Here is a 23,932-nt window from a genome sequence, read left to right as displayed (position 1 = left end):
ATTATTGCCATGTCTACAAAAATTCAGGTAGCATTTGCAATTGAAATTAAATGTTGATCAGTATTTAACTGCATATCTGGCATGATCCTCCTTTACCTTTATAAATTTTATTCATGTTGGTCTCTGAAGAAACAGATAAAAAGCAAAGCATGTGCATGACTGCATATTTATGTAGTTTAACAGCATAGATATTTTAAAAGGAAAATAAGTAACTGCACGCTTTACTTTGTATRTCATCTTGGAAGCTCTTCATATGAGAAACTCTTTCCCCAGTTGCAAGGTCTTGGTTTCAGAATTCTGAGCTCTAACACAAGAGAATTCAGTTTAACAAATAGTGTGCGAGGACTGGTGTTGTGGACAGGAGTGGAGGAGGAGGAAATCAARTGTGTTCTGGAACAGAGAAAATGGAGCCGTTTAGTTTCATGAACCCCATCAGTCTTTAGCTACCCCTTTATTTGTGTTACATGATGCAGGTTCTGAATTCTCGGKCCAAAAGTGTCTTTTCTGTGTCTTATTGACCTTTAAAAGCAGCAACTTGAAGTCGGGTGCYGATCAGGTGCTCTCTGTGCTGCTTTAAGTTGGTTGTCCTATGGCATGTAGCTAAATTACATGTGCATCAGCTCCTGAAGTGCCTCAGTTTGCTCCATGGCTTATTGCAATAAAGTGATGGCAATTCTTGGTGACTTCAGTATGCTGACATGAAGCATGGCAGTCCAGGAGCTTCCTCGGGTGGAGATTCAGGCGTTGAATCTGGAACTGTTGTTCACTTGAGCTCGTTCTGAGCTATTTCATCAGCATCTTGAGATTAACTGCATTTGGACAGCTACCTACTTAATGGTTTTTCCATATTAAACTCACAGAAATGGGAACATTAATTCTCGCATTTTGCCAGAGTTCAGTATTATGCTATATGTTATGCTCATCTCTTGAGAACTGCTGTGGTATTTCATTGGAGGCTTATAAGCCATGTAGCAAAGTCATTACTCGTGTACTCATATCAAAGTTTAATTTGTTTTTGAAGGATTTAGTATAGACTTTTGATGCTATTGTTAGAGCCTGTTATGCATTGTATTCTTTTATGATTTACTAATAGCAAGAAATTGGYGTACAAGGAGGTGCTGGATTAGGTGAGCAGAGACTACCACCTAGAGGATCAGCTAAGCTAGCGCAGGCTTTAAGAGAATCCCTTACCTTTGGTTGTCCTTTACGAAATACTCTGAGGCCACAGGTGAGTCCAAAGTGATGTTGTAACCAGGGCGTTCCACCCACCAGTGTGCAGCTTTATGCATGTGGTCAGCTCAGCTTAGAAACTTCTGTGTAGTAAAATATTAGTACGTGTGTGTGAACCGTAATGAATGGAAACAGAGCCAAAAATGGTAACTTGTGCAGCATCTGGTTGGGTTTAGCCTCAAACTGAACTAATCAACTCCTCCCCATTCATTTTGTTCAAAAATTATGTCCAAAAATAAAAGCATGCGTTTCCTCAGGACTATCTTACAAAAGGGATGAAGCTGCTGTAAAGATGGGGATGTATTTTTCCTGTTAAGCATGTATTTTTCCTGTTAAGCATGTAAAGCTAACATTGTATATTTGTTTTACTTAGCAATGGGTTGTTTTGTGTGTCAAATACTCATGTATGCATATATATTCCTCTAGCATGTTCTCATTTGCAGAATTGTGGTCACCTCCCACAATATTTTTTGTTAGTAAGATTTCTTTGGAAATCATAAAGAGTTATTTCCATTTCTTCTTGAAAAGTATAGAGCCAGGAGATTTGTTCAGAATTCTTTGTTTTATTTGACTCACCTTGAAGTACCTGATTTTTCACATARTTGAACTATATAATTTAAAATGTAAGACTAGACTTGAAACTTCGTAGTCTGATATGGACATAAATACCTTGTGTAGTAAGATGAACACTAAAACTTTTTTTTGTGAGTGAGACTATGTTGTCTACTAAATAGGATTAAAGAGATGCATGAGAAGAAAAATCAGAATAAATGACTGAGTTTTATGCCTCAAGCATTGTATTTTAAGCTTGTCTGTACAATGAATTTTAAAAATTTGAAAAATCTATGACTAGGTAAATGGGAATGACATGCTGCATCTGTATTCTTAAAATGTTTTTCTTTTTCAGGATCTTCATAATCTAGATCTCATGATAGGGATTGCATCGGGTGGTATTGCTGTGTATAGAAAACTCATCTGCACAAGCTTCTATCCCTGGTAAATTCCTTTATTAGTTAAGAAATGCATACACTTTTAAAAATCTCATTCTTACCTTCTTTAGTGTTTATTGCAGAGGTGACTGCTGTTTTTTTATAGTGTGTCATGATGTCGTACTCTTGTATCATACCCTTGCATTAGGGTAAAAATGAATATGGTTGTTTAGGCTTTTGCTTCTACAAGACTTGAAATATTTGCAATGTTTGAAGTCTTAATCAAATTAATGTGGTTATCTTGGGCCTCAGTAGACAGTTAGGTGGGCTCTGGTGTTACCTTTGAGTGTAACAGTAGAAAATCTGTATCTGTACTAAGTAGTACTACTTATTGAAACTACTGGTTGTATCAATTGATATTGATACTATTGGTACAACTTATTACTAAAATAGTAGTAAGTAAAGCTCGAAAGTTGGCAATTTGATCATTCAGTAAAGGGGCACTTTTCAAAGAAACATAAAAAGAGATATTTAGGTTCAAGTTCACTTAGACTTAGGATAACATAATTTATACAAATTTCCAAATTTCATTAAACAAGGTTATGTAGTGCTAACATGGAGATTTTGGAATCTTTGAAGAGGAGGGACCTTTTCATTGCTGTATCCTACCAGAAACAGTAGGATACAGAAGAGTAATTTAGAAAAATAACTCTAAGAATAGGAAGCAACCTGCACAAGATRTCTGACGTATATAAAATTATTACAATTAAAGTATATATTTTTTTCTGTTTCTGTGGCCTTGCTTTTAAGTTCTTTTGAAAGCATCAGAAAATTCTTCCCTGTCCACCTCCTTCCTACCTCCTTTTTTTAAATAAATGYTTTTTTTCTTTATCTGAGAATATCATATACATAAATGTTATGTATAATTTCCTGGTATAATTTATAACAGTCTTCCTGGAGAGCATTTCCAGTAATATGATATAATGTTCCTCACTGGCACAGAAAAATGCCTTCTAATGGGTTGTAGATGCCATTGGTTTCTTAATTATATTAAGAACTGTTAACATTATTATTGACCCAAGTCATTCTGCCTTTTCCTTTTGAAATATTTGCTATGGGAAAGCAATAAAATAGGTTGAAATAATTATAGTTGAAAGAGCAAAGTGTCTTAATTTTTTCCCTTTTTCTTTCATCTCACTTGGATTTCCTACATCCATCCTTATGCAGATATCAGTGCTTTCATATAGCAGAGTGATATTTTRTATTTTTATTTCTCTATTAATCTCTCAACTTCTTTAAATGGGTGCAGGTTTTAAAAGCTACCTATTTCTGTTTTCTTTCTTCTCCAAGTTGTCTTCTGCTAACTTAATGACCTGAGATACRAATGGGAGATAGTAATGCATGAAAAGCATAGTGATAACATTTTAAAATCCAGAACTGTATGTTTTTTTAGGGAGGAAAAGCAATGCTTTATAGCATTTAAGATAAATTTACAACTTCCTATAGTACTTCTACTTTTTATTTCTGGAGAGTTAAAATATATGTTAAAATGTTATATCTTCTTTTTTTAAAAAAATAAGAAATTGAGGGAAAAACAGAGTCTTTTGTTCTAATATTTCCACTGCAAGACACASACTTTGAGCAATAATATTTTCAGTTGAAAGCTGAAATAGTTGTTCAAAGCTTTCCTACTGTATCTCTCTAAAAATGTCTTCTCAGCTTGGCAGTAGCAAGACCTAAACTGAGAACCTGAAAGGATAAATACTTGGCATTTCTGGCTTTTTGAATAAGTTAATCATCGTTCTTCATTCAGGAATGCTGCCTTCCTCCTCCTCTCCTCTTCATGCCTCCCAAAGTGYAGGGATGTTACCAGAGCATAGCAGCCAAACAGTCTTTGTAGAGTATATTTTCAGTTCTTAACTAAGGCATTAAATGAGGGTACATTTCTCTAGTGCCCACATTTTTAATGCATTTTGGATTGAAGCTGTGCAGGTCAGGGGATTCCTCAGAGAAGAATACATGCTTGAGAAGGTGGGTGAGGTGGGATGGGAGGAAAGATAGTTCAAAGTGTCTTATATAGCCCCTTTTATGGTAAGTATTTTTTTTGTGCAAACTGAGCAAGCTTCAGCATAAGCGTAATAGAGCTCAAGGTGGCAGCAAAAACCATCAGAGCATTCTTTTCAAAAGTTCAAGTGAGATATTCAGCAGCATTAATAGATAACAGAATAACAGCTGTGCCATATGGTAGCAGCCAAAGAGGACAAAAAATTCAGGAACAGAGGCAGAGAGAGTATACTGGTTAGGTAGAGGCAGGAGTTTTCAGTCACAGAGATATATGATCATTCAGAGACAATGCAAGTAAAGACAGATTTTAAAGATAACTTTACATTTGTCCCCAAATTTGATATGTTCAGAAAATTATTCTTAGAGATATTGACCATCTTGTGATAATTTCCGGACTTGTTCTGCAAGTAAAACATTGCCTAAATGACAGAACATACAAGTTTGCTCTGTATTTTATGTCAGGAGAAATTTAAGATTGTGTTTTAAATGCTACTTGTTGTATGCAGTTTCTTTGCTTTGGAAGCTTTAGAAAAACTTCTAGAAGAATATATTTTACATTACTAGTTGAATTTTTTTAAAGAAAAGCAACCTCTCTGAGCATTAAGAAGTAAATTTGACAAAATCTTTCATGTTCAATCTTCCTAGGGCAAAGTGTAGACTTATGGCTAAAGAAACATGTTTGCTTCAAGTTAAAAATAACAGCTGCTACYAATGAGTGCCAGGACAGAACTGCCAGTTAGATCAGAAGTGAATAATTGCCATACCTGCTATGTGATAAATCCATTCTGCTCCTTCTGATCCAAATGGCAGGAAAACAGGAGCCAAAAGATTTATCATTGGTACTGTGCTGCAACTATCAAATGTTTTAAGAGAGTGATTTGTTGTGTAGTTGTTGCACAGATTTGCTGGTGAGTAGGAGGGGCAGGTGAGCCACAGATTGGAGTAGCAGCAAGTACATCCTGTTTGGAATGTGGTATCCTCAAGCATTTATTCARTCTAAGTCCTTACCTAACTTCATTTCTTGGATTCTCTTTGTGGACTGTGTTGCATACGAGCATTCACTGGACTAGTAAGTGTAATGTTGCAAAACATATTTTTTCTTGGTGTTAAGTAAAACTGGTGTTCAATAATTTTAGCTGTACTTCAAGAAAATTAATCAAATTGAGAGGAATGCTGTAATTCAGAATAGTAAGTATACTAATGCTCTAATTTGAGATGATTATGTGGCCGTGGATTGCATCATTACAAAGCATTACGAATAGAAAGATTGTGGATTTTTATTGCCTTAAATGTTGACTGCCTTTGGGCTGTTTGATGGTAGTGGGTGATGTTTTTTTGTTTTTTTTTTTTTTTTCTTTCCCTTCTTAGTCTGTCAGGTTGGATTACTGTTTTTTTGCTTCTGGTATTAGAATAAGAACAGTGACAACCACTGTGTGTGCTGGCAATGCCTCCAAAAACTTGTTGAAGTATAGTCAAAGCCAGACAAAAATGTTGTGGGAATGAACCAGTGGTGCAAAACTTGAGTAGTACTAGTTGAGGCAGAGTAGCAATAACACTAAGAAAGGCTAGGCTTAAGTGAGTTCCACCTCTGTAAACTCAACTACAAGTTTATCTGGAAGTTTGGAACTTCTAGGAAAGCTGTAGAGAGCTTTGCCATTTGCAGCAGCAAGTCAAATGGTACAAGTAGGTTAGAGGGTGGCCTAGGCAGAACTACATATTATTTGAGCTCTCCAGTAACTTGCACTATTGTTTGCCTAATGACCAAAGAATTTTGTGACTGAAGTTCCTGCATTTTATGTGGTTCCTTATTTGACATCAACAAGAAACATTTTGAACACTTACTCAGAAATGGATACRCATTCAATTTTCTAGACCTTTTCTGCAGGAGGGTTGATTATTCTTTCATCTTTCTTATTTGAAACATGCAAATTTATTCCCCTCCATCAGTGAGGACATTGCTCTATAACAGAGTGTATCTTTCCCATAGGAAGTAGGGATGAATGCCAGGGCCCTTGCTGAGAGCAGTGCAAAGCTGGCAAGAACCAAGGCCATCTCACAGATACTTTATTCCTGGTGAGATTTAAGGTTCTGGGACATTCTCAGGAGAACTTAATGTTCTGAGACTTACCTTCAAAAAGCAACAACCTTCAAAAACCTTTCACTGAATGCAGCAGGTGGTATTTTTCAGAAACATATGACCTGATCAGACTTGGCATGACTTTCCAAAGGCACGCATATGATTGCAGAACATTCCTTAGCTGGTCACAGATTTCTTTCAGAAATATGTAAGCTTTTCATTACCAAAGTGTTTGAAGTATTCAGGTATTTTAGGTATCTGTGAAAATTAGGAAATACATGAATCTTTATTTTGCTGTAGGGAATCTCTTTAGGAGGGAACCTCTCTAGCAAATTTTGTTCCAAATACRTTTTGTTTTTTGAAATACTGAAAAGCAAATTGAAAAGTTGTTAGGCACCAATTCCACCTGTAATAGCTATCTTAGAAAATCATTGTTTGCACCATTTATATCTAAAGAGATGCTCCATTTTGTATAAAGATACCATGTAAATCATGTAGCAGTATTAATAATTGAAGGAGAAAATATATTAGCACTCATACAATTTTTGTCTTTCTACAAATATATTAATATTTATGTGGTCACAAGTACCTCCACATGTACTCAAGCATTTGCAATATCATTACTGCTTTTTTTTTTTTTTTTTTTTTTTTTTTTTAGTATGATTCTTAAGTTATACAAGCTTGAAGAATATTTCATGGACCTTGTAAGCTCATAAAGGAGGTCCCTGAGTTCTTTGCTACAAGTATGGATTTGGTGATTTGATGGGTGAGATTTGCAAAGTGAACTATTTGAAATGTGAATGAAGGAGAAAAGTTTAATTTTCAAAATTTTTGATTCATCTTCCTTGTCATTCATCTGACACTCAGTACCCAAGAGATGGCTGCACTACTTTGTGGAATATTCAACAGCTACAATCTTTTAGACTCATTGTACTTAATGTTTTTTCTGATCATTTTCTCCCTCTGCCCAATCACTTAGTATTTCATTGTCTCTTTCTTTCTTTTAGGGTGAACATTTTAAAAATTTCCTTTAAAAGGAAAAAGTTTTTTATACAGCAACGGCAAAAACATGTAAGTAGTCATTTTACTGTGTTTGCCTCAAGTGTCCATGTTTGAGTTTTTGGCCTGGGATGAGAGGAACCTGAGGAGAAATGCTGACCTTTAAGATGACCAAAGGCAGGCTCYGTAGGTGCTCTGTTGTATTATGTTGCCTTCGCTATTGCAGTTAATTTATGCTCGCTTTATTTCCCCTTTCTGTTCCGTTATGGGATTCTTTCATCACCACTCTGTTGGACTTCCTTCCCATTCAACTTTCTTTTCATTTACAGGTTTGGAGAGGAGACAAATCTTCGTGYTTTCTCTGGTGTTTAGTAACCTGTCATTTTTCCCTTTGCCTGCAAGCATCTGCTACCATTTTCTTTGATGTGCAGTCCGCTTGTGAGCTGCCCTGAGCAGTGCTTCAGTGCAGTGTCTCTGCTGAGTAGCTGCTGGGCCTGCCTAGGAGGGTGTTGTGAGGTTGCACCTGCTCATGGGGCTCACTTTTGAGAGAAAGAAAGGTCGCTGGAGACGAGGGGAGCTCTGCAGCTGAAAGAGGCTGGAAAGGGGGACACTGCATCTCCTTCAGCAAGTAATATGGGCCGCTTGGGATGTTGGCAAAATAACCTGAAAATAGTTGAGACAATTGATGCAAAATTCCCTTTTGCTGTTTAGAGTCCTCTTAATAATTCTGTGTGTTTGAATTTTGATTTTGTTTGTAAACAATAATAATACCAGTCTTTTATAGAAGAACGAAAAGGCAAAAAAATCTTGGTTACAGTTACTTTGTTGCTATTTTTGCTTTGTTTGTTATGTTGCTATTCGGTATATGAATAGATAAGCCATTTTTGAGGAATATTCATGACATGAAAAAACAATATGGCAATCAGTGACTAGTAAATATGACCTAAGTACATCTGAATTCAATGGAAGACAGGATTCAAATATGTAATGAAAGATAAATTGTGACTTTATTGTAGCTAAACTTTATGGAATCTGGCTGATGATTGTGGTAAGTAGGTTCTTAAATTGCCAGGAGCTGTGTCACAAGAGAACCTCTTGACCCACAGATTAAGAGCCCTGCTGAACAACAGATGCTTTTTCTTAATTAACGTTTCTAAGCAGAAGGAGAGTTTTTTTTATCTTTTTAATTGGATGCATGTTTTGACTGTTTGAGACAGGATTTTGTGGGGTATGTATATATTCTTTATTTTCAGTGCTCCTTTTAAAATAATAGACGAAGATAGTGTTAATGTTTAGACACAAGATGCACAAAATAAGCCATTTTCTCCTGAGAGTGAGTTTCAAAACCAACCACAGATGGGCCTGAAGCTTTTACAAATTGTACTTTTCTATTTCTGAATGTATTGTTTATAKGTAAACTTGCCTTGATCTCTTCAAATGTGTGTCACTGTATGAAGATATGAGTGGCTGACAAGTAGTTCATTTTACTAGTGCGTGCATGTAATTGGTCACMCAATACTGTTTTTTCTTAATTTAAGGATTTTAAAAAATCCGTGACAAGCAGTCTTATTAAATTCTAAATATGTTTGTTAATATATACAAGTATTATGAATGGCAAAGTGTCTGAGAACAAACATAAGAAGAGAATTCCATCACAGAGAGCGATTAGTAGCAGTGGATAATAGATTTTTTTTTTTTTTTTAATACGAAGGAATGAAGTATAACTGTGTAACTACCTTTGTATTTAAGGTGTCTTGAAATATTCGTATTCATGCCTAAAAGCTTTATTGCTGTCAAAAAAATAATTTCTCTTTCTGCAGTCATGACACATTTTTGAAAAGGGCAAGATTCTTAGTTTGCTCAATTAAATTAAAAAAATATATATATTGCCAGCAGCATGACCTTTTTGCCGCCTCTCAGTAGATAAGAAGCAGCAGGCCGGGTGTGCTATTAAATCTCTCGCTGTACTCCTCTTGTCACTTGTCTCCGCCTTTGCCTGCAATGTAGGGCGGCAAATGCGCGCGCCGGCGGTGCTCGCGCTGGTGCCGCTTTGGGCAGCGCGAGGCCGCAGCGCGGCCACGGCRAAGGGTGGCTGGGTGCTCTGGGCCTCCTTCCCAAGTGTGGGCCCTGGAGGCAGGGTGGAGGGCAGATCGCTGAGGTCAGGTCAGCCTTGGGGCTTACGCTTAGAAGAGCAGAAGGAAATCCATAAGAGATTGAAAGGATGAAACTAAATGAGGAAGGTATAGGAATATGGGGAAAGCGGAGCAGAGGACGACAGTTTCTATGTAAGGTTTAATTAAAGATGGCAACAGTGCCATAATAGTTCAATGCTTTGTATCTCATGGTATGTGGATTTTCTCTTCAAAATCTGAAGAAAACTCTCAAAGGCCATGATTGTGCCATCCTCTAGGACATCCTACATTCTCTTAATGTGTTCTACTGATTTTTCTTACTCTTCATTCTTTCTTCGTGCCATTCTTSTAGAGAGTTAACATACTTGGCCMTCCCTCGTCTTTCCACTACCTGCCKCCTCCGTTAGCCACCCACTGCCCCRGTCTTCTGGCTGGCATATCTAGTAGGGAGTATATAGCCTTGTAGTCCATTGAAGAGCTACACAAGGACTAGGAGATGGATAAATCAGTAAATGTCTCGTTTTCYGAAAGCTATTGATACCTAGGTTGAATGAAATGTGGAGGTTTTAAGGGAGGAGTAAGGGATTTAGTATCTTACAAGCAATGGTTTAAAGCTTCCAGAAATGGAACTTGGTATTGATAATGATTTGGTTTATGTAATTCTTACAAACATACATTTCTGCATAGTGAGGTAAGTTTGCCATGCAATTATTCTGTAATTGAGTATACTTGGATCACTGTCTGTGATCCAAGTTTTTGAATATGGTATAAAATAGCAATCAACTCACTTTTGCCCTTTGTTAGATTTGATTCCTTTACCCCAGTAGCCACAAATCTCCCAAATCCTCATTTTGTGATAATAATTAAAACCCACTTCTTTTGAAATGAACTTCCTTTGGAATTTGGTCTGAAAAGGTTGTTATGCACCAGATCGTTGCATCTCGCTGAAATTCTCTGGAATTTTAAAACTGTATCTAGATTTAATGGTCTGACTTGCAAAGTGGGCTGTTAATGAGTAAAAAGATTTTGTGAAAGAAATCTTCCTCTTAATTTGCAACTTTGATAAATATTTTCTGAAGCTTCTGAAAGTATGTATCCTAGCATATGTCGCTGTTTAAACTTTAAGCATGCTTAGCTTTGAGGGAAGTTTTCTGACAACAGTTGCAAAGGCTAAATTTATAACTTTAAAAGTACAATTCATTACTATATTCAAACCTAAATTTGTAAAGGAAATATTAGGTAAACTTAATTCTTTATATGTACATAATGGATTTTCAGTACAATCAAAATGTCCAGATAAACAAAATCTTGTCTTTTTTTTTAAAAAAAAAAAACCTCTTTTGACCAGTACTTGATTGTACTGAAAATCTGAAAAGATTAAAGAGAACACTTAAAATCTTGTCCTTTTAGAATACTGGTCTTTTAACTTTAGTCATAAGAATTAAAGTGTTCTCTTTAATCTTCTAGAGAAGCATAAAACATTGAGTAATATCCCGCCCTTAGAGTACCTAAGAAATGTCACTTGCTATTAAATATTTACATGCTTTGAGCTCTTAATATATTGCAAAAAGAAGTCTGAATTAAAATTTCACAGTGCCTGTGCACTTTGTTTTCTACAAGCTCCCTAAATAAAAGTAAAGTACCAAAGACTAATTTGGTTCCTGTATGACAGACTCGCATAATGAAGATCTTTTTGTTAGGTGTTTTAAAATATACAGAGAGATCATGCCTGAGAGATTGCAATTCGTTAAATATTTTGCAATGTCTGTATAAAATCAAAGGACAAATCCTTTTTTTGTTCTGTAATTTTCATTTGTTTTCCAAAATACGAAATCTGATGCTAAAGCCATGAGCTCCTTATAAAATGATTTGCAGAATGTGGCATTGATCTCTGGTACATGATACCTGCAGAAGCTTTTCAAAAAGAAAAAGAATACAAGGAGAATAAAMTGCTTCTCCCGATCTCCTCCCTGTCACCAACCAAACTGGTCTGTAGTTATTTCCAGATAATTTATGAGGGGATTCCAAAGGGATTATTGCTCTGACCAAAAGAAAGGACAGTGCAGCTAGAAATCACGCTTTAACTGAGTCAGACCTCTATTGTTGGACTTCATATTAAATAATTTTATTAGGTCTTTCTGGACCTTTACGAAGTCCTGGCAACCCAAATCATGACTCTCTCCAAAGAATGAGCTGAAAAGGGGAAAGAACTACCAGCATGGTTGCCTGTGAAGTTATATGTTGAGACATCAAAATTAAATCATAATTTAGATGACAAATGGAAAAAGCTGAATGATGACATCACAAACTTTGTTGTTGTTGTTGTTGTTGTACTAACATGCTGAGCTGCGATAGCACTTAGTTTGGGTCTCGCATTGCTGTCTTTTATACTTTTCTCTTCCTTGCATAACTTTTCTTCCTGCTTTATTCGCTTCAATAAGATTTTGGGTTGTCTGTCCAAACCTTCTGCAAAACTGTTGAGCACTGGGACCTGAAAATACCACACCAAGCAATGCACTTGGCCAAGAAATAAATGTGGGTGGCACAACTGTGTTATGCCTGTGTTTGGCACTGTAGCACTGAGGTTGCAAGTTGAGTTGGTGCTAAAACATAAAAGCAGGATTAGATCTCAAAAGCAGTAGCAGCAGCTCCAGCCTATCACAATTAACTTACTTTCTTTTCCCTAAAATGGACCCTTGTTAACACATTTTATCTTCCAGAAGACTGCCTAGCCAATTTTTTTCGGACTGTAGCTCTTGGAATGTCTCAAAATAACATTATTAAATTAATGCCATATGTGAAGTATTTGAATGGAGTGKTTTAAAGTCAGAGGGTCCTTTGTGTGTGACACCATTAATAAAATGCTTAAAAGTCTTGTCTTTGCTGACTGGAAGCTCTTGACTCTGGTCAAGAACTGACTGGAAACCTGAAACCATGTTGAGCTGAAACCATATCRACATGCCATGCATGTTTATTGAAAACTTTTCACATGCTAGAATTAAGTATTTTCATTAAAGTAGTATTGATAGGAATAAATTTATTTTTCAGTATTACTCAAATGATTAAAATAATGCATTGTAGAATTTACAATTGTATATAGTCACATAGCAGTGAAAGAAATATTTTGACTATCTCCAGTATTTGCATAAAATCTACTGTATGCTTTTTCCTAAATATAGTTTCACTATTTATGGCTAAAAATAATTTTATTGTTTACACAATTTTATCTGCTTGGTTGTGTTCGATCTGCTTGTATGTATTGAAACATTAGTACTTCTTATCATTCCAGAATGAATCCAGAGAGCATATTGTTGCCTTCAACATGCTAAATTACAGAGCATGCAAAAATCTGTGGAAGTCTTGTGTAGACCATCACACRTTTTTTCAGGCAAAGAAGTCACTACCTCATGAAAAAAAGATACTGTCGCACTATTGGACCCTAGGTTCTAGAAACCCAACAAAGTAAGTACAGAGTGAAAGCATTTTCTGTGTTTTAATGAAGGTGGTGGCGTGGAGGAGTTCATCACTGATGCCAAAATTGGGGTGCGTTTATGGAGTTCAGTCCTACTGACAGCTGTGTTGCAGGTGTAATGTAATCTGCTGGACAAATTATGTAACTTGGGTTTCAGTTTCTGCAACATGAGGTCAATGTCATTAAACTTTTTATATAAGAAGTTACTTGAACACAAGTATCCTCTGATGGTGGTGTTTCAACTCCCTGTTTCATTTTGAAAAGCACTAGAAGGTAAAAAATACCAAGTGGCTAGTGAGCAATAAGAATGTGCAGCAAACAGGACGTGCAGTTTCACTGGGATGGGTAAATTTACCTCACCTGCTACAAACCAATGCTTTWATAATTAACATCAGAATAATGTATCAACTTTATAAGAGTATTGGTTCTGGCTTCAACAGATGCCTATTGCATAGCTAGAGCATCATTCAACATGAAGAATGTAGATGAAATATTTGTCATCTTCTGCAGTGGAATTTCTGGTTTTTCACTTAGTGYTAGATCATAGCTGAAGCAATTTTTAACAAGTAGCTGGCAACCTGGTTTTGTTAGTTTTTACAGATCTGAGTTTTGAAGATGAGCTTTTTCAAAGCTTGTGGAAATGTTATTTCCTGGAGAGCTTTCTCTCTCTGTCAAACCTGCCAAGATTTTCGAAAGCTCTTCCATGCTGCTTTTCAGGGGTGTCTCTGAATTCCTGTGGAAGCCTACTCAAGTGGAGAAAAAAGGCATTAGGTTTGCTCTTTTAGGAAAGAGAGCAAGGTTTCTCATCAAGTTAAAGAACAAAGCCCTGGAACCTGATACTCAGCTACAATAATTCTCTTCATCCAGCTTTGGTCAACTTCAGGGAGAGTTATTTCTGTGGAACTTGCAGCATAGATTCCTTGCATTGTATTTTTATGCTCATGTGAGGCAGATATCCTCCCAATTGTTTTATCAGTTCAAATAGTTGAGCTCCTGCAACTTTTTTCTTACAATCTCTTATTCCCACACCTCTGTGTCCCTTCTAGATTCTCTTAGCTAAGGCGGAGGTGGAATTCCATTTAAATTAGGCAGCTGAGTTGTATAAATTGTGTATATATATCACCTGTAAGCCTTATTTTAAAGGTAGAGCTGGATCACATCTCCCAGATTCTGAGAAGTAACTTCATTTTACCTTTTCAGAGCAAACACTGAATAAACTCTTGTGTTCATTCTCGTACTTCGTGAAAATATATTTAAGGTTTTAAGGTTAAGATATTTGAAGCTAAGAGCATATTTCATGGCTATATACAGACATGAAAAACATATTCGTCTATGTAAAAAAGAAAAATTTCAGCCATATAATAAACCCAAAAAATGCTGATGTGCCTCTATCCTGGAAAAAAAAAAATCATGAAAACTCTAGATTATGCTTTTGGTTTTCATGCCTTCTATTCTAAAATCTATTTGTGTAGAGACTTATTATCTTTTTCAAGATAATTGTGCAGAGTTTTCGCCTCTGTCAACAATTTCCTTATATACTGTCAATTATATCCAGGTATAAGTATAGGGCAGTTTATACAGGGACAGACCAAAGTCCTTTTGGGCTTGTCTTCGGCAGTGTGAGCAAAGGAAGATTCTCAAAGACGAAAATTTGTAGCGTTTCCACACATGGACTGTATCCCAATTTTTTATTATTCACAGCTGAAGACTTAGCGAGGCAAAGGTGGTTTCTTTATAACTTAAAAGTTGCTGCTTTTCCTTGATCATAAATCCCATACCCCTGAATTTAAGGATGAGCAGCTTATCTCTATACTTTCTCCATGAATTGCCATGTGAAGAGATTAACATGTAATTGCCTGTTTAGGCTAGGATTAAATTTAAACATTTCATTCTGTATAATTCTGCTCGTGAGCCCTTTGGTTTTTTTCTGTCTGAGGTTCTGATGCCAGCTGTGGGCTGCTAGTCTGGTTCTGTCACAAGAACCAGGCTTGAGGAAGGTGGTTCCCCCTTTGCATGTCAGATGTCCTTCTAATTCTCCCCTGCCTCTCCCTACCCTCCCCAAAGTGCAAATCACTTAAATGTAGCTCCCCTCTGGTAATGAAAATCTGGGTAGTGTAGTGCTTATTTGCTGAGGCAGCAAATAGATGATTAAAATACTCCTGTGCTCAGTTAGTTGTTAGTGAAWTGTTACCTCATTGTGAGTTTTAGCAGGAGAGGTAGATATTTTGCTTATTTTTGAACTACGTTTAGGAGGCAGGCAGTTCAGTGCCAGCAGAACATACTGAATTTCCTGTTTTTCTTTCGCTCTATTTTCTTAAACACAATCGGACTAAAAATAACTCTCAGAAAAGGTTATTTTTACCCAGGTCACCTTTGCAATTAGCATTGTAGCAGGGACTGCCAAACAGTCTTATTGCCAGAAGTGAAAGGCAACAAATGGCTCTGAGAGAATGCAAATGCTTAAAAAAGGAAGATAAACAGGAGAGAATCCTTTAAACCATCTTTTCTACCACACCCAGTTGCACCAAGTTCTACAGATCTATGACTACATCCTCACAGTGCAACTTCATCAGCCACTGGCCTGTACTGTGAATCTGTGCATTTATGTAACTCCTGCAAATGGGATGAAAGTCATTAGTRACTTTTGACTGAAATCTGTTGTGAAGATCAGAGATTGCGTTAAATTTYTCTATGTGAAGTAATTTACATTAGATTTTTATTTCTTTTCAGGTCTGTAAACTCCCAGTACTGCAGAAAAGTTATAGGTGGGATGGTTTGGAACCCTTCTATGAGAAGATCTTTATCTGTTGAGCATCTGGAGACCAAAAGCCTTCCTTCTCGGTCACCTCCTGTTACCCCCAACTGGTAAATCAAGTTTCAGCCTTTCTTCTGCCTTTTAGCCCATTACCCTTTTCTAATTATATGTTCTCTAGCAGAATAATTAYGTAGTTTGTATCTATATATATAAACTATTAATATTTTGATAATACATCTGATAAAAGAACAGTGGGTATCGCTTATCTCAAATTTACCAAGCTTTTGCAATGTGTCACACTATTCTTATATGATAAGGTGTTACAGATGTTACAGTCTGGGTGGACCAATGAACAGGTAAGTGGTTAAAAAAAAAAAAAAAAAAAAAACCCTGAGGGGAGCAATTGAATGCTTGATGCTTGCTCATAAAGTTTGCGGATGACATCAAACTGTGGGTGGAGGCAGGCGACCAGCTTAAGGACAGACAGTCCAACTTGAAGAAATGGACCACCAGGAAACTTATGAAATTCAAAGTCCTGAAATGGAGGAATCCCTTGCAGCAGTACTGTCTGGGGAGCAATTCTGCAACAAAAAGACATGAGATGGTGTGCAGCATGACATACCTGAACCATCTGTGTGTCCTAGCAGCCAAGAGTACCAGCAACAATCTGACTTCATTMTCAGGAATGGAGCCAGTGTATTCCCTCCTCACTTTGAGGACAGTCAGACGTTGGAACAARTTGCCCTTGCTGTGCAGGAGAGAGTTTGTCCAAACCTGCATCCTTGGAGTCAGGTTTTCAAGACCCGGATGGATCAAACCATGAGCAGCCTAATCTGATCTCATAGATGAGCCTRTATGCAAGCATTGGACTAGATGACCTCCATAGGTTCATTCCAACCTGAATTAGCCTATATTTCTAAGAGGTACACATATCATTTTAGAGGAAAATAATGGTTTATTGTAGTGAACTTGATAGTGTACGATCACATAGGTGCCATACAAAATCTTTTAAAATTGCTTATCTAAATTGATGTCTTTTGCTCAGAAAGAGTGCTGTTGGCATCTCATGAATATTTTTAGGACCTAGGTTTCACTAGGTTAGATAGTTACTTTTGAAAAAGTCTTACAAGTGATTCTGACCTACCAACTGGTGATCATGTTCTCTTTTTTTGTTTGTTTTTTTAAAGGCGGAGTCCTAGGCTTCGTCATGAGATCCGTAAACCACGACACTCATCTGTAGATAACCTTACAAATGAAATTTCCTATATTACTGAAACAGAGGATGTTTTTTACACATATAAGGGCTCCCCAACATCAAAGGATAGTGATTCTGAGTTCTCCCAAAACCGTAGTCCACAGAGAAGGTAAGGACTTCCATTCGTTTTTCTATTTTTCCAAAACTATTTGTTTTTCTATTTTTGACTTAAAAACAACTTTAGTATGAAAGCAAAGTAGAAACCAAATAGCTTTGTTTAGTTGTTCATCAAAATTTTGTTATAGAAACAACAGCTATTGCAATACAAAATGATGTTAAAAAACAACTAACCCCTCACTTCAAGAAAGCCGTAGTAAAATGAGAGATTTTTAAGACACGCTGGTTCATATCTGTAAAATAAGATATAGATAAATATATATAGCTATAGTTATATATAGTTGTATATATATAGTTATATATATAGTATATATATATAGTGTATATATATATAGTACTATATATATATATAACTATATAAATAACAAATATATTGTCTTCTAGTAGCTTATACAACCCTTTTCCACCACAAGCTTTTGGGGAGGCTTTACTGTGCTCCTTGAAGCAACAGTTTCTTCTTTAAAGGAGAATATACTGCTGCTCTGTAAATGCAGTCTCAAATTTTTGTCTTTAGACACTTCTGTTCCTTTTCTCCAGGGCCAACGTTGTTCCATCCTGCAGTGTTTTTAGTGCTGCTGGATTTCTCTCTGAGACTCTAACCTTCTGGCATCACTGTTGCAGGGAGCTTTGGCTAGATGATCTCTAGAGGTCACTTCCACCCTCCACCATTCTGTGGTTAGTGAATGTGCACACACATTACACATGCACACTCACATACCTGTTGCTAGCTGTAACTTCAGTCTCTGAATTTAAATATGTTTTCTTGCTATTTCAAGATGGCAATGTTGTTACTAAATTGCAGTAGAACAGGCTGTAGGAGAGAAGGGAAAAGTAAGATGGTGCGGGATTGCTTTTGTAATTGGAAATTTGTGACTGTTTGAAATTGCATGTTTCTCTACATTTCYGCTGCATTTCAGGAGGGCATTAGGGCTGGCAGTGTTGGTAATGGCCAAAATAATAGATAACTGTGATGCCTTCACATACTATGAACAGTCATARGTAGGAAGCCTCATCTTTCCYGTGTTTTTAAAAGTTGTAGACAAATTTTACATGCTCAGAACAGTGTCGTGAATAAAAACTGCCAGGAGATGTTGATGGTGGAAGCTGCAGAAAGAAAACAGAGCTGCCACTCCGTACCATGTATATTCTGTCATACTGGTGGTGTTTTCCTACAGTTAGTGCATTGTTGTCTGTCTTGTATTTTCCTTCTTTTCTTCCTGTGCAGTTTTTTCCTTCCTGTCTCACCTTCTCTATGCCAAATGAGAGGGCATGAGAGAGGATGTTTTTATGGTATTTCTCAAACAATGAAAACAGGCTGTTCTCAGGTTGAAAGAGTAATTCTTTGTAACTTTTTCCTGAATACTAAGTGGTGAAACTGTATCCAAGTCTTATCACTCACTAATGGTTTGATGATTATTGTTATTACCTTCCATAAACAAGACATACTTAAAATTAGGTCACTGTCCAGCACTTTCTTGATTCTTTGGATATAGTTAAATATCCACTGCTGTGCATAAAACTGAACAACTACTTGCATAAATCTGATGAATCTTAAATTAGAGGTGTGTGTTTGGGGAGGAGAGCATAGCAAGGAGGATGAGTRGTCCTTTGGCTGTAGGATTTCTGTAAAATAGTCATCATAATACTTTCATCTTTAGTGACTGAGGGGATGTAGTAACCATACAGAGCAAACAAATGTTACTTCTCTACACTGAAGGATCCAGCTGCTCCAGGCCATATTCCAACTTCTTTTCTTCATTGCTACTTAGCTCCACTCCTTCTACTGAAAATATAGAGGAAAACTCAATATATGCATCTTGACAAAAATCTGTCTTTCTTTTGATACTGTATTGAAAGAAGGAAATCTAATCTGCTATCTGAATTTGTTTTGTAAGAAAAAAGAAATAACCCGTGTATCTTCAGAATTAGATAGTGACTAGCATTTATCCTTGATCTTGCCACACATCAAGAATATTTAGATATTAAATATAAAACACCTTGCCATGTGCTGGTAAGCCTTCTAAAGCCATCTTACCAATTTTTGCTCTGCTAGTCTATCTGTAGACTTGAATTGACATAATTGAAGCATGCTATGGAGAAATAGCAAATTGCTGTTGCTGAAATTGCAAATCTTTTTTTTTACTTTTTTTTATCTTTTTTCCCCCTAAAAGAGCACTGAGAGTCTTGCTAATCAAATTTGTTTTAGAGGATTCCTTTTTTTACTGCCTAGCCTGTTGTTTGAGATTACTACGAAGGTTCTAGTTAGTTGTCATTAATGAACGTCTTTGATCTCAAAAGGAATTTTGAAACAACCATGGAGGGCTTCTAGTGAACAGTTGCAAGATGTACTCATGTCTGATGGCAGAAATGTCATATCTCATTTCAGATTTTAATTAGATGCACACGATAGTATATTTCTATCACTTCAATTTGGTCTGTAGGAAGGTCAGAAGTKTGTGAGGTGCAGTTCACACAGGGTATATAGCTCTTGCCCATTTTTACAGGCTGCCATGGGTGGAGGAAGGGGAAGGGATTATTTTTACTTGTTTCACTTTAGATGCGGGGTAGGGTTCTTATGTTTTAGTTTAAAAGTGCTTAAAATGTCTAAATATATCTTTCATTTCTGATTTCTTTAAATAGTATTCTGTTGATGCATATTTCCTTTCAAATACTTTAGGTATTACTACTGAATGTGGAGGCTAAGGGTATTTGGTCATTTAGTTGTCTCTTTCTCAGAATGACACAGTGGTGGCTTAAGAATATGTACTTTGAGCGAGCCTTCTGCCTGATCTTTAARAGGTACATGCTATAGAAGAAAAGGGGAAAGAGGAAAAAGGTTGAAGGAAACTTTAGATTTAGAGCAAATTGTGCACATAACTGCAGAAAAACAGGATAAGCTTCTGCGCAAGTTCTGTACTGCTGTGGCTAGGCTGCTTCTGCTGCCCAAATTATCTAAGGAATTCCATTGTACAAAGTACAATTTGTAGCCCAGRCATGATCAAAAGAAGTACTCGTGTCTCTTAATGAGAGCCTGTAGAAAAGACTGGGACTATTTATCACGTGCATTAGGCAACAAATGTCCTAATCTGAAACTAACGTATATTAAATACAGAGCTTTATTCACAGGGAATGAATAGGTGTGCATGTCTAAGCCAAGCTATCTCAAATCACAGCTACGTACAAAAACTGTGCTGGACAAAGACAGTGCTGGAGAGGACYTCAAGCCGAGTCCAGGGTTTTCCAGCCGTTGTGAAGCTGGCTTTACTCTCGCTTCTTTCCCTTCTTCATTGCCCTGCTGTTGGCCATCTCACGTGGCTGCTGCAGCCACTGCAGAGTTAACACTCGCTAACACGCCGAGTCYGCACGGAGCCCTCCGAAATCCAGTAGGCCGCTTTGCGTGTCGTGCTGCTCCTTTTCTTACTGCTGTGCCTCCCCAGTTCAGAGCAGGTAATACAGTCCATCTTCTGACTACGTGCTGAATTCACTGTGTCAAAAGCAATCCTGAAAGGTCTTTACATTTTTTTGAACTTGCGCTTACCCCCTACCTGCGTATGTACGGATGTGCTGCTGCTATTCTTTTGTCTTTTTAAAATGGATTTGAGAATGATGTCCATACAAAACATACTAATTATGTTGGTGAATATGTTGTAGTTTAAACCGGCTTTTCCTAATCTTGACTTCGGTTTTGTTGAAGATGTTTTTGCTTTTCTGGGATTTACATTTTGTTCATGCAAGCACTGCTGATATCTCCTTGCAATACTTATTCTGTCAGGTTACTGATCTTCAGAAGCTCCTAAACATTGAGGTATACATTAAGGAATATTATGAATGAACATTAAGGCTGTGGCTTTCCTTTAATATAAGAAATAAATTATGTGGATATAATATTTCTCARATTATCTCCTCGGCAAAGCTGCTTTAATTTGGGAAGGGGGCCTCAACGTCATGCCAGCAGGTTACCTGGCATCAACTCATCCTAACCATCTGCTGTCCTGGTGGCTTGTATCATGAAACAGAAGAGCTTACTTTTGGCGAAAACATTTCCCTTTCAATGTAACAAATCTATATTACTGACAATTATTTGTAAAGACACACAAATAGAAATGTGATGAGAGCTCTTCTTGATTTCCATTTTGCTTTTTAAGCTGGTGTGACAGCTGAAGACTACAACTGTTGCAATTATTTTCCGAACGGYCCCATTACAGTTTCCAAATTCGGAATGAGGAAATGCTCACTGAAGAGCCAGATCATTGATGATATATTTCCATGATATTAACTTRTTCTGTTCACTACCATCTTCGTACAAGGGCTCAAGGCTACAATAAAAATTTAGTAGAATGTCATATTAAAGCATATATCACTGTATCAAGATCAGGTTAGGAAATTCCAAAAACTCGTATTTAAGCAGTAACCTGCAAGGTTAAGTTGGCTTTAACTGGGTTATTAGGGTGGTTGCAGTTTGCAATCAGGTAAGCCATCATGTTTGACCTTGTATCATATATGAAATATATGTATATATTTATATGTGGATAATTTATATGTTGGTAATTTTTGTCCTGTAAAACTGCACTGCCCATCCCCACTGCAGGATCTTTAAAAAAAAAAAAAAACTTAATATAGTTAGTATATGGGAGATACAGTTTTAGGGTCCAGTGGTTGGTAGTAGGACTCTTCACTGATCTGCTGTTAAAAGCACAGAACAATTTGAAAGCCGTAACTTACCCACTAYTTTAAAGAAAACTAAAATAACTGAATCTGTTTGGTTATCTACACATATTTACTGTACATGAAAAATCTGTGGATTTGGATCAATATATTACGTTTGTTTAGATTTATAGATTTAATGTTTCARTAGTACACAAGTTAAAGAGCTTTTAACCTTAAAAGGGTGAGGTTTAATGCTTGCAATAAATAAATAAGGGTAGATAACAGGAGCATCTGAGGAGCTTTGAACTTTATTCTTCCCTCCCGCACCCCTCCATGCCTTTCCTTTCCTCTCTTCTTTCTCACCCTACCAGTTGGAATCCCTTGTGCTTGTAGGTATGACATATGGATGTTCCTATTTTGCAGTGTAATGAGGTACAGCACCGTTCTATTTAATATTCCTGACTCCAGGGAATCCAGCTGCASGAAGCTGCAAGTCTTTTAGCCAGTGACTCTAAAATGCAAAGAGTGTCCTTGACTGATTTCATACTTACGTRTTTAAGTTTTAAATCCAGATTTGCTGGAAAACCATGCATTCTTGTGAGCGTTCATGCTTGTTCCTAGGATGAATGTATCACCACTCAAGAAAGCTAATTCTTCTTTCAGCAATAAACAAGTATTAGTAAAGGATATAACTGAAACAAGTGATTTTTTTTTCATGGTCTGAGGTATTTTTATTCATATTAACTTATGTGAGACCAATCTCTTCTCCTTATGAAGAGCTTTGCTCTTTATTTCCAAGATAGAAATCCAGATTATATGAGCTTATGCTTTTTATGTGTTTATTATAAATATATGTGTTATATTATATAACGTGATGCTAGATAAAGTATATATTAAATGTATTTRTGAAGCATAGTAGAAAAGAGCATTAGGCTGGGTATTGCTTGCTCTTCTAATGTATTTTTCTTTAGCATTCTTTTGAATCCACCTCTCTGAGTGGAGAGGGTTCATGTTAATTAAAATTATGTAAATTTAGACAAGGGCATATATTAGGTACTGTCTTAAAGGGGAAAAAAAAATCTTCAATTGAAAAGTAATTAAAAAAAATCCATGAACTATATTTGATTTCTCTTGCTCACTGTGTAAGGAAATAAACTGAAGACATCTATATTTATATATAAATATATATATATTTATATATATTTGGCATAACAGATTGCACAGGTTAGGTTAATTTTTGTTTAGAGTAGGTTCTAGCATAGCAGAAAAGGTTAGTTATAAAATTTACTGTTTAATCTGTATTTCAAAAATCACTGTAAGCCACATTTTTAGGAGAAGTAGTAAGAAACTCTGTAAGAAAAACTTGGAGGTGAGGGCTTTATGGATTTTTATTTAAAAATATGCTCTTGGTTAATAAGTGTGATAAATATAGCTGGTTATTCTTAGGTGTGAGCATATGATGTAGGAAGAGAAGGTGAAGGTGGGGGGAAGAAATTTTTGACTTCCGTTGCCAAGAGAAGGTTCAAGAAGAGGTGGTGGCAGGCTGGGGCAAGTCTCCATAACATTATTTTCTTGATTTAAAAGAAAAAAACAAATGTTTTTAAAGAATTTGATATGTTTCTTCCATGGCCCTTAATCACATACAAACAAACTCAGTTCTTTGTTTTTATAAAATCCTCTGCCTTTCACATGAACATGTGCTTTGGTCTTTCTCAAGGAAAGGCAGCGCCTCTCAGAAGACATTGATTTCGTATCCTTTAACCTTGTCTTTCYATCACTTACCATTCCTTATCAGCTGCCATGAGCTTGAAGACTTCAGAGACTTGTCTGTAGGCTCTGTGAYTTTTATTTAGTTCATATTGATGTAAATGCAGAAATAGAAAGGTTTTGATGATCCCTCATGGGTCTTTGGGATGTTGTACTATGTCTTCTCATTATGCCCATAATGAAGATTTGTCTTTTGTCTTCATTTCGTTCCATATTTACAAAAAAATAAGTAAAAAAAGTCCGCTAAGATATTTGTCCTCACCCAGGCAGTATAAAATGCATTTAAATTATATAGTCTAAGCTATTGTGAAATAAGGATAGAGCCTTGTAAAAAAAGAGTAGGAACACTACATCTTCAGAAATTATTACTTCAAATTAATTATGTCAAAACTAGTTACACTTTTCTTTATGCTCTTGCCCAACCCAAGTTTCTTCTGTCTTTTTTTGGGTACTTTCTGTCTTTTTTTGGGTACTTTCTGTCTTTTTTT

The 23,932-nt window shown here is 36.4% G+C and overlaps 1 protein-coding gene across 1 annotated transcript in view; it reads left to right on the top strand.

The window, feature by feature from the left end:
• The window catches only part of PTPN3 (protein tyrosine phosphatase, non-receptor type 3), a 96,157-nt gene that overhangs the window by 37,312 nt on the left and 34,913 nt on the right, over positions 1-23,932 (top strand). The window contains exons 10-14 of the mRNA XM_026041861.1: positions 2,138-2,226; positions 7,308-7,371; positions 12,721-12,893; positions 15,634-15,768; positions 16,846-17,022. Coding sequence (XP_025897646.1) covers positions 2,138-2,226; positions 7,308-7,371; positions 12,721-12,893; positions 15,634-15,768; positions 16,846-17,022 — 638 coding nt within the window. The remainder of the gene's footprint in view (positions 1-2,137; positions 2,227-7,307; positions 7,372-12,720; positions 12,894-15,633; positions 15,769-16,845; positions 17,023-23,932) is intronic.

The sequence above is a fragment of the Nothoprocta perdicaria genome, unplaced genomic scaffold (genome assembly GCF_003342845.1).
Source record: "Nothoprocta perdicaria isolate Ctin4 unplaced genomic scaffold, notPer1 scaffold_297, whole genome shotgun sequence".
In the NCBI taxonomy this organism is placed as follows: Eukaryota; Metazoa; Chordata; class Aves; order Tinamiformes; family Tinamidae; genus Nothoprocta; species Nothoprocta perdicaria.
The sequence above is the reverse complement of the archived record's forward strand: the minus strand, read 5'-3'. Positions and strand labels throughout refer to the sequence as shown.